Source organism: Pantherophis guttatus, chromosome 5 (genome assembly GCF_059756535.1).
Source record: "Pantherophis guttatus breed Tessera chromosome 5, ASM5975653v1, whole genome shotgun sequence".
Taxonomy (NCBI): domain Eukaryota; kingdom Metazoa; phylum Chordata; class Lepidosauria; order Squamata; family Colubridae; genus Pantherophis; species Pantherophis guttatus.
In genome coordinates this window covers 55293517-55304398 of record NC_142067.1, presented here as the reverse complement: position 1 = coordinate 55304398, position 10882 = coordinate 55293517, and the positions used below count along the sequence as shown (strand labels likewise).

The 10882-nt window shown below is 38.8% G+C and overlaps 1 protein-coding gene across 1 annotated transcript; it reads left to right on the top strand.

Moving 5' to 3' along the window:
* The first annotated feature begins 3482 nt into the window (after nt 1–3482).
* On the top strand, nt 3483–10553 carry LOC132712481 (lebercilin-like protein). Its single transcript, XM_060694106.2, has 6 exons — nt 3483–3760; nt 4212–4691; nt 5598–6106; nt 7028–7165; nt 7464–7557; nt 8374–10553. Exons 2-6 carry the CDS (start codon nt 4268–4270, stop codon nt 8619–8621), a joined length of 1413 nt encoding a protein of 470 aa, XP_060550089.2. The 5' UTR covers nt 3483–3760; nt 4212–4267; the 3' UTR covers nt 8622–10553.
* The last annotated feature ends 329 nt before the right edge of the window (nt 10554–10882 follow it).

Here is a 10882-nt window from a genome sequence, read left to right as displayed (position 1 = left end):
TATCTGCCCCTCCCACCTACAGTATCGATGTTATGGGCATCTGTATCGTAAGATCTAATCATCTCCTTGACCCCAGAGTTCACACCTCCCATGCCACGCCCTACAGCTGGCCCAGATACCCTCCCCCACGGGTCTTCCCCCGAACCCACGTAATCTACCCCCCTCCCAGAATCCCTTAAAATCTTATTAAGAAATTTCCCTAAAAAACCCCATAACCCTCTTTTTGCTGTATGCCATCTCTCCGGACTCCAAAGTCCGTCATCGAGATAGGCCCTCGATAAAGAAGAGGGCCAGACCTGCAAGAGGGGGGCATCTCGCAGTTTGAGTTCTCCCAATGAGTACATTTTGTAGCTAGATAGTCTACAGCTGGTAGGCATGTCCTAGTTATCCAGGGTCCTGTGGAGAGAGTATCAATTAGAGGTACAAGTCATTTTAGTCCCGCTGAACTCTCATATCAGTGGTAGAAAGAGCCATTTTGAACTCAGATGTGAACATCGATCACCCTCTCACGGCAACCAGATATAAGGGAGAAAAACAGCAGCTATAGTCCTGTTCTTTCAATGTTGTACCTAGGCATAGATGGAATAGCCAATCCTTGAGATTAGAGATACGGATAGTCTGTGGGAAATATATATAGTAGGCGAAAATCCAGGGAGACTCAGATGAAATAAAAGTAAGGAAATTCTCATCCTGATATACAGGAAACAACAAACCTGGATAGCAAATGATTCACAAAAAGCCAAATATCTGGTCATAAAAGGGCGATAGGAGATAAAAATACAGGAGGGGAGATGGAATAAGGCAGTCACTTTGTAGAAGCAAAGCCCCCATGATAGACATAACAATCATTTCTAATCTCCTTAGCTTTCTTTAGGTCTTTTATGCATGAAGGTTTAACCCCCCCCTATAGAAAGAGAGTGGGGAGGCCTCTGGGAGGTAATCCAGAGCTGGCCCGACAATGGAAGGATTGGCATCTTTCCATTGCCCAGGAGATCAGTTGAAAATAAATAAGAAAGGTCCCTATTCTCCTTTCTGAGGCCTCTTTGGTCTCTAAATTGCTTTGGTTTTTGCTGCCTGTAACGGCCAACTGTAACTGCTATTTCGGGCGCCATTTTGGAATTTTAAACTGCCACCACCATCGGCCTCCTCCACGCCGATTTCACCCACCGCCAGCCTCTGCAGGCAACCTCCAATCTTGCCAAGGGTCTAACAAAGTCAGCCCAGGGTGCCAGACAGTCATCGCAGCCGTATATCGCCATCCATCCGGCAGCCTCTGATGAATGTAGGGCCGGCTGTCACGAAGCTATTGGCCCAAATTTGCTGACTCAAATCCCACCAGCACCGCCCGTCTCATTATAAGCTGTTTCAGAGAGCGAAGCCACAAAACCGCTCTCCTAGAAGGTCTTCCGGAGCCGAAAACGCTCCCATCGGATCGGCAAATCAGCCCTCTCAACACACCATGGGCCATAGATGGGAAATTGGCCCTAAGGACCCCCAACTGTCAGGACATTACCCCCGTAAAACCAGAGCTCCATCGGGAGTCGCCATCTTGGGCATGTGCGAGGATTCCATTCCCTAATAATCTAATATCTAATATGTTCATCTCTTGCACAGAAAGCTTGGCCATACCAGCTTCAGAGTTTTGCAAAAGATGCAACAGTTTGGAGAAAGGTTGAACTTTAAAGGGTGTAATCATCAAAGTCCAAGGCATTCCCAGTAAGCAAGAGTAGCACAAGGCAGACAACAAAAGTTCTAGAGCTGGTACATGCAGAGTTGGTGGGGCCAATGCAAGCCAGTTTGGGAGGAGCAAAGTATGTGCTGGTCATTGTAGATGACTACAGCAGATTTTGTTTCTGCTATTTATTAAAGAGTAAAATACAGGTGCTACAGAAATTTAAGCAATGGGTAAGCTTCGTAGAAAGAAGGTATAAATAACAGGTATTTCAGCTGCAAACTGAAAGAGGTTCAGAATGCATGTCAACAAGTTTTCAACAATGGTTGGGACAGTTAGGAATAAAACATAGTCATAGAAATCTGTACCCAGCAGCTGAAAATGGTGTGATTGAGAGACAGAATGGTGTGTTACACACAATGAAGGCCTCACTGCTGGAGGATTATGGTCTGAGGAGGTCATATTGGGGAGAAGCCATGTTGACCGATAATTATTTAATCAATTGGCTGTGGAGTTCCTCAATTAATGATATTCCATATGCTGTTCTATATGGGAGAAAGCCATCTCTGGCACACTTAAGGGTTTTTGGAAGCAATGCATGGGTGCATATTCCAAGAGCAATCAGGAGAAAAGGTCAACCAAAGGCTAGAAAGCTCAGGTTTACAGGCTATGAGCCTGGCTCAAAGAGCTATTGATTTAGCGATGGGAGCAAAAGAATAGTCATTTCCAGGTCTGCTAGCATTGCAGAGCAAAATTGGAAAAGAATTGATGCAAGTTTTGGAATGATCCACTTAGTGACGGTAACTCACTTAGTGATAGTGTAAGTGTTCAGGGAGGAGAAACTAAAAGAGAGCAAGAAAAGGAGTCAGGAGAAGATGATGACTCGGATATGAAGCAAGAGCGGGTTGAAACACAAGAGCAGTCAATGCCACGCAGGTCAGAGTGATGGAACCACCTGACACCTGTTCTGCTAATGAAATTTGGGCGAGGACAAAAGTGAAGCCTGTGATCAAGAGATATCTCCGTCTGAAATAGGGAGCTTGTTATATCTGTCACAGTGGTCCAGACCCGACATAGCTTGTGCAGTAAGCATCTTAAGTCACTTTACTGCTGCTCCAATGCAATTGCACTGCATGGGTATAAAAAGAGTTCTCAGGTATTTGAAGGGAACTGTGAACTTGGGTCTTCAAATACAGGTCTCTGAAGAATTGTAACTACAATGGTATATTGAAAGTGATTATGCCAATAATGTAAAAACCAGAAAATCTAATTCTGGGATTGTGGTATTGTTTGGAGGCACTTTAATTGGTCAGAAGTCCAGAAAACAAATAACTGTAGCCATATCTATGGCAGAGGCAGAATTTATTGCTCTGTAACCTTGCAAGATTAAAAGTTCTGAAAAACGTGAAAAACTCTTTTTTTTAATCGTAGATTGCCCAATTAAGTGTTCCTTTAACATATATTTTACTATTCTTTCTATCCTGTATAAATTTATACCTTTCATAAATTTACCCCAGAACAAATTTCATTGTATTGGGTGGAACCTACACTAACATAAGCATGCATATCTTTACATACTTTGTTTTGGCTTGCCTGATAGGACAGATATTTCCCAGCGCAAAATATAATATTTCTAAAATCCTCTAAAAATTGTGGATTTACTTCTGTTTGTTTTTTTATTAAATCAGGGAAAAGGAGCTCGTCCTCTTTCACAGCCCCAGATTGAGGAGTGTTTTGCTCAGTAGAAAAACATAATTTATGGAATGAGGAGTGTGAAGGAAACTGGAGATGATGGAATGATGAAAACACCTCCCTAACATCTGCCATTTTACCTTTTCCTTCCATTCAACTTTGCCCTACAAGTCCCATGATGCTCAGAGACGAAGTTCTCTAGTTGCCATAGTAGCAAAGATCTAAACAGCCACTTCTTTGCCAACGAAGCCCAAGAACCGGTAACGTGAATAAACGGACCTCGGGTAGAAGCCTCTGTCTGGGCATCGTGGGGAGGAAGTTTAAACCCTGGGTGCTTGGCGGGAGCTTCGACTTCTGTTCTCTGGGCAGTCGAGGAGTGCTTGGATCGGGTTGTGGGTAAGCAAAGAAAGCAACAATTAAGGGGAAGCAAAAACAGGTGGAAGATAAAGGCCTGGTGGAAGAGCTCCTCTAAGGGACCCGGAAAATGAAGCAGCTACTTTTCCCTTTCAAGTTGAATTGTGTTGCCAACTTCCATTATGTACTGTTTGTATAATACATTTGTCATCAATGGTAACTGAGCCCTAACTGCACAATCTCTGCCTCAATTAGTTTTCTTCCCTTTTCTCCAGGGCTCTGGAGGCATTGCATTCTGTGAATGAGAATGCTAAGAAAGTAGCATATTAATTAATCAACACATCAGTTCTTCAAGAAGTGAATAATATAATGCTAGGAACCAAAATTGTGGTGATCTTTTTGGTACAGAATCAGAGCAAACAACTTTTAAATGTATTGGATGAAGGCTTAAGTAAATGTTTACATCATACATTGTTTCTTTTTCTGACTACAGTGCCATTTCCTTTGGGAAATAAAGTATAATTGATAGACTTCCCTGCCATTGGTGGAATGATGGCTTCTGATCATACAGCCCTTCATCATATTGTCCAAGAGGAAAAAACGTCTCGGCAATGCAGAAAAAGAGGAAGCTCAAACGATTCTCCAGGTAGGCTTAGTAAGAGCACCAACAGTCAAGACATTAGCTGTAGGAAACATTCCAGCAAGCCTGGAAGTGCTCAGTTTACCTACTCTAATGACTTTCATGATAATGCTTCAACAACAGCTGTCAATGGCAGCAAGGACAGCATTTGTTCAGAAGAGAACATCTGTGGAACGTCTCTGAACTACTATCACGAAGATTTTCACTCGGATGCCTCTGAAACCTCCATAAGTGAAGAGAGTGGCAGCTACATCATCCCATTGCCCGAAACACCAAAAACTAATGAGCGGAATTTACCAGAAAAGAAAAAGAAAAATGACGTCCATACAAAAGGTAAGAAGGCAATTGCTCACTTTGAACACTACTGCATTCGCTGTGGTTGGCAGATTTCAGCCAAACTAATGGCAGCTAAGCCTTTCCTAAAATTCAAGCAGTTGTCCTATAACTCCGCTTTTGCTTAGCTACCCTGACACTTCTATACTGTAGAGACTATACTATCATTTTGGAAACCATTTGAATGTTGATAAAATGTTTAAATTGTATGCAGTTGATTAATATATTAATGTACTGCTTTCCACACCCTGTCCGTAATTCCTCTATCGAGGTAATGGGGCTTGTAGCGATGGATGTAGTTCACCAGTTATCATGGTCATACAGATGTCGGTGTCACATGGTTTCAATAAATAAGCCAAGGGCCAGGGAATAGGTTCCAGTATTAACAAAAAAAAAAAGAAAAGAAAAGAAAAGAAAAGAAAAAGTTGGCAAATTTTAATGGTCACACTTCCATTCTTTTCAGTTTATTACATTCATTATTTTATCATTATTTGGATATGGTATGTACGCATGCATATGTATATCTATCCATCTGTCTGTCTAGGCAGTTTGGTATAGTAGTTAGGGTGCTGGCTAGCAATCCTGCTTTAGGCATGTCTGGCTGAGGAATACTAGGAGTTGAAGTCAATGCATCTTAAAGCTCTCTAAATACTGTCTTAGCATATTATGTGAGTATAGCAGTTATGTCTTACGGAAGCTAATATCATGAGAGTTCAGGTATGATTTTTCACAATAGGTCAATCAACCAATAGTTGTAACAGAGATTGGCTCAAGATATTACATAACAGGAAGTGAATCTATGCCGTGAATACATACTTGAGCATTTGGCTCTGAAGCTTATGTAAAATGATCTGATTCTTACTTTGCTCAATCTTATATGCCATCTTGATATTTCTTTTAATGCAGGAGGTAAAATGTTGCCTAAAAAGAAACCTCAGCAAAAGAGCTCATATATTACTGACCATACCATCAATGCCCAGGAGAAAAATAACATGACTTGCCGTCTCTTGTCAGCAAGAGACCATCAAATTAAAGAACTGAAAAACCAAGTGGCTGTTTTGCAGAATAGATTGGAGACCTTTATTACGGAAAATAAAATGTTGAAGCATCTTCAGTCTCAACAGTTAAAAGCAATTACAAAATATGAAAATGCTGAAATTAAGCTGCCTGATCTTTTGGCCACGCAGGCCAATGAAGTGCAGACTCTGAGAGTACTTCTCAGGAAATCTCAGGAAGAAGAGCGCAGGGCTTCCCAAAAGCTAAGAAACGTTGAGGCACAACTCTTAAAAACCACGGATGCCTTGCGGGCACTACAGAAACTTTGTATAGACAAAAAACTTGAAGAGAGAGAAGAACTTCAGCACAAATTAAGATCACTTACCCAAAAACTGGAAGCTAGGGATAAGAAAACTCAGGTAACATGCAACATACATTGCTTAGAACTGCATAGCATCGCTCTGTGAGCAGAATGGGATATTTTTTAAATCAATCAATGAAATTAAAATCTCTAGATATAAAAAAGACATTATTGGAAAAGAGGAATGTAGGAAAACCAGGAGAAGATTAGAGTTAGACAGGTGGAATTATGTATTAAAAGTGGTATGGGCAAGCTAGCTAAGCTAATTACTTATGAATCTTATTTTCACCACACAATCAGAGATGAATGTTGAAAAACACTACCTGGATGTTTTGAGTGGATGTGGTGCAAAACTTCTTGCTCTTCACACTTCCTTCCATTTTTGCATATTTGGCTCAGTTGTATAGAAAATTGAGATTTTGGAAAGAATGACTCTTGCTTTAACTAATAAGATGAAAAAGTCCATCTCTGATGACATGAGCCTAGCCAGCACATTTAAACCTGTATATTAGCTAAACCTACCTTACTTGGCATCATACCAAGGCAAAAATGAAGCATATTATGGTTTTATTATAATTGAAATGAACAAAATGTTAGTCTTGTCTCCTCCTCCTCCACCATCTCCCCTCCCTTACAGTATAGCTTGTAATGTTGGTATATTAAATAAATAATACTCTTTTGCTAAGTATTGCAATATATAAAATCTAATGTTCTTTTATTCTATTTCTCCACCATACTGACCTTGATTTAAGGATTGGAGAAGGCTATTTCTTCCACCAATAAAAAGAAATTAAAAGTATATATTGTAACTGGATCTCTATTTCTTTTCTCCTTAATCTGCATAACAGATTGTGAGCATCATCATCTTTCTGGAAACATTTGGTAAAATTTCAGTTGCCTTCCTCTAATTTCTAATTCAATATTGTATGATTGCAAATCTTGAATAATCTTATTGATGGTTTATTTCTAATGTGTTTAGGATTTGGAAAAGCAGCTGTCATTGAATACTGCTTCTTTTAGACACCAGTTAGCAGTTGAGAAAAAGAAGACTATTGAAGCTCGGTCGATAACAGCAAATTTGCACGTAGAAATCGAGTCGCTGAAGCTCAAACTTAAGGTATTTAGATGCTTAAATCATATTTTTCTTACCACAGAAGGAATCCAAGATGCTATTCACTAAATGCTGATTTGACATAAGCCTATTTTTTTCTGTGGGTTTTTCTTTCAGCCTCTAACTATATAAACTGTAGATTGGATAAATGTATTAATGTACGTTAGGCCTTTTGCACACTAACATTTCTAGGAACAGATAGTACTTGAAAAGTGTCTCCTAACTAAACATATGATCTCTGAAGAACATACATTAATACAATAAACTATATTATCAACATAAATTTAATAATGCATTTCTTTAGGAAAGAGAAAAAGAACTAAGCATTACAAATATTTATGCACACCGGATGCGCAAAGGTCAGCCAGAGAAAGCCGATTCATGTTCTTCTCCAAAAGGTAGAACACAGTTTTTTTCATACTATAATAAAAATATAATTCATTGACGTCAAAAAATATTTCAAATCCTTGCTCTATTTTCTCTTTTAAAAATGGCAATACTACATTTTGTGAACTCTTTAATTAATAGTCATTAGTGCTGATTAAACAGGATCATTTTCATCCTTCTCTCTAGATGGGAGAGATAAGGGGAGAAGAGTTGAATTAGTGAGGAGAGTGTATTTCTAACCCCTTCCTTCAACTCTGAATTTATGAATGAAATACAGGAGTGGTTTATCATTGCCTTGTCCCGTGCAGTATGAAATAATCCCCTTGCATTTGCCACTGAAGGGATTATCTAACATCTTCCTATCATGCTGTTCCTATCCAATATACACAATCCTCAAATTATGACTGTAATGGAGCTCAGAATTTTCATCGTAAGTTATGATGGTTGTAAATCAAGGCACCCACATGATCAACCTGATTTTAAAACTTTTTTTGTGCTGTTTATTAAACGAATGTCTCAATTGTAAAGCAAATGATTATTAAGATTAAAAAGATCTTTAAGGAAACATTGTGGTTGTTAAGCAAGGCAATGAATTTTATGGCCATTTTTGCCAGAAACTGGCTTAAAAGGCTAGTTACAAGCAACAAAACACAGCAATTCGCCATAAAGAGGGTCATGTGACAGTGGGGGGGGAACGGGACAGCATCAGAACTCTGGAACTGGGTTATAAATACTTTGGGACGAATATCGTAACTCTGAATGCAATGCAATTGTTCGTTTTGTGAGGAATATGTGAGAAAATTTACATCAGGGTTATCCTTCAACAGGTCCCTTAATCAACCCCAAAATAACATGCAGCAGAAGACCAAGGAACAGGCAACAGGGTGAAATAACCAACTCTATAGAAGATTCTGTCACCAATTATGAGCCCTCATTTGCCAGATTTCCAAAGGAAAGACAAAAAGACACTTCTTCAACTCCCAGTGAAGAAAACAGTCACAAGATACCACCTGGGAAAAAAAGGCTTCGTTTGGAAAAATTGTTTGGGCCAAACTGCATTTTAAATACCAAATGATGGCTTGCATTATTTGATTCCAGTCAAGCTCATAGAACTAATAGATATCAGATAGTATTAGGACTAGGACATATTAGGTAGTCGATATTAGTGTTAGAAGTAGGATATATTTGATCGTAGATATTAGATCGTTTAGGACTAAGTGATGTTAGATAGTTAATGTTAGCATTAGAACTAAATGATGTTAGATTATTATTAAAATTAGGCAATATTAGATAGTAGATATGAGTTAGTATTAGAACTAAGCAATATTAGATAGTAGATATTAATATTAGAACTAGGATATATTAGATAATAGATATTAGTATTAGAGCTAGGATATATTAGATAATAGATTTTAGATAGTATGAGAACTAAGAGATATTAGATAGTAGATATTAGTATTAGAGCTAGGATAGATAATAGATTTTAGATGGTATGAGAACTAGGAGATATTAGTAATTTCTGTCGTTACTATTGAAATAAGCAGCACATAAAACTCTATTTTGTGAACTTTCTGAACATTTTTATAAACAATGAACTCTGGTAATTGACATAACGACTAGAAGTATTCAGTGCAGAAACACCTTCTAAACGTGCCCATAAAATCTAGGGCCATGAGATTCCAAATAACAATTAAAGACCCAGAGGAGACTTCACTCGGTAGTATCCTAATGGCATTAACAATAGTACGGGCAGAGAATGCAAGCAATGGAGAAATAAGGAGAAGGGCAATGGCAATTGAACAACCTCAAACTAGGCAAGTACCATGTATGAGGTAGCACTGTATAAGCAGCAGGCCCAAACGTCCAAAATTAACCATCCTTCGGAGCTGTTCTGTTTGGTTTTTTTTTAATGCAGCAGAGATGTTAAAAGTCCAATGTCAATATGCATGTCCAATAAAAATGATCATTATGTGGGGGGACTTGCGATACACACAGAAGTATAGATCTTCCTGAGTCAAATAAGATGCATCTAGAAAAAAACTCCCAGCCAAAAAGGATGCCCTCCATAGGCAGAAATGTGCCCAAACTTACAATAAGGTTTGAGGGCATTTGAATAAAACAAAAATTAGCCTTCAATGTCAATAGGTGACTGGTGTAATATTGGATGTCTAATTGACCCTATTCCATGCTATTCCTCTGTGCTATGGAGCAAGAAATCCTTTTCTAGGAAGAAACTAAATAGAAGGTCAATTATCCCATAAGTTACTACCCTCCTAATCTGCGACACCCAGTCTTCCGCAAGTATTCCCTGGAGATTCACTTGATGGTGTTTCTCTAAGATGTAGCTTACCTATAGGTCCATTTTAAATACATGGAACATTGACAGTAAATACACGTAAGCAATGAAATCATACATACAGATACCGAAATGTCTACCATCCCACTTTTTCATGAAGCTAATACAGCCTCAGTCCTAGGCAAAGTCAATCAATTATATGGCAATGCAGCGATGTAAATCTTGTTGTAGCTGAAATTGTGATCTGTCTGTTCAACATCTGTAGCGATTAGCAGGAAAAGAGTAACCAAGTCCATTGTTGCATCATTTTCAGTAGTGTGGAGAACTCTTCCCAAAGCGGCTCTAGTGGCTGTAGGGTTCTATTAGCACTCACCACACATCTATTGGTATTTCCACTCTGGTTCCATATTGGTGTTATCAGGCATTTTCTGTTCTGTTGCTATAGTTCCCAGTTTTGTGTCCACCAGGAGGAAAACAGGTTCTTTCTTCCAAACATGGGATATACAAACCTTCTCCCCTGGGGGTTTCATTTGCATAGAATATGGTGAGATACACAGCTTCCCTTGATGGAATGACCCGTGGTCGGACAGGACAAAAATCAGCTGATAAAAAAAACTTACAAAAAATAATAAATGCCATAACTGACTTGGGCTATTTCCAGCCTCTTCATCTTTTAAATCACCTGTCATCAGCCTGTTGCCACAGGTGCCACAGAAGTCCCAGGTACAGTGAGTTCAAGCCACAGCTCACCAGAACCTGAAGTGTCCAACTTCCTTTTGCCACGATTCCACATATCTGTCAGTATATAGGGGTTGACGAATTGGAATAGACATGGTAACAGGTCAGCCAATGGGGACTGCTAAATTTATTTATTTATTTATTTATTTATTTGTTTATTTATTTATTTATTTATTTATTTATTTATTTATTTCATATTTGTATACCGCCCTACTCCCGAAGGACTCAGGGCGGTGAACAGTCATAATAAATACAAAGACATATAGAAGTTAAAAACTATTAAAAACAGATTAAGTAATTTA

Excerpts from the sequence above, each read along its gene's own strand:
- LOC132712481 (XM_060694106.2), top strand. The coding sequence starts at position 4,268 with ATGATGGCTTCTGATCATACAGCCCTTCATCATATTGTCCAAGAGGAA. Across the intron at positions 4,692-5,597 it reads AAATGACGTCCATACAAAAG|GAGGTAAAATGTTGCCTAAA; the intron begins GTAAGAAGGCAA and ends CTTTTAATGCAG. Across the intron at positions 6,107-7,027 it reads CTAGGGATAAGAAAACTCAG|GATTTGGAAAAGCAGCTGTC; the intron begins GTAACATGCAAC and ends TAATGTGTTTAG.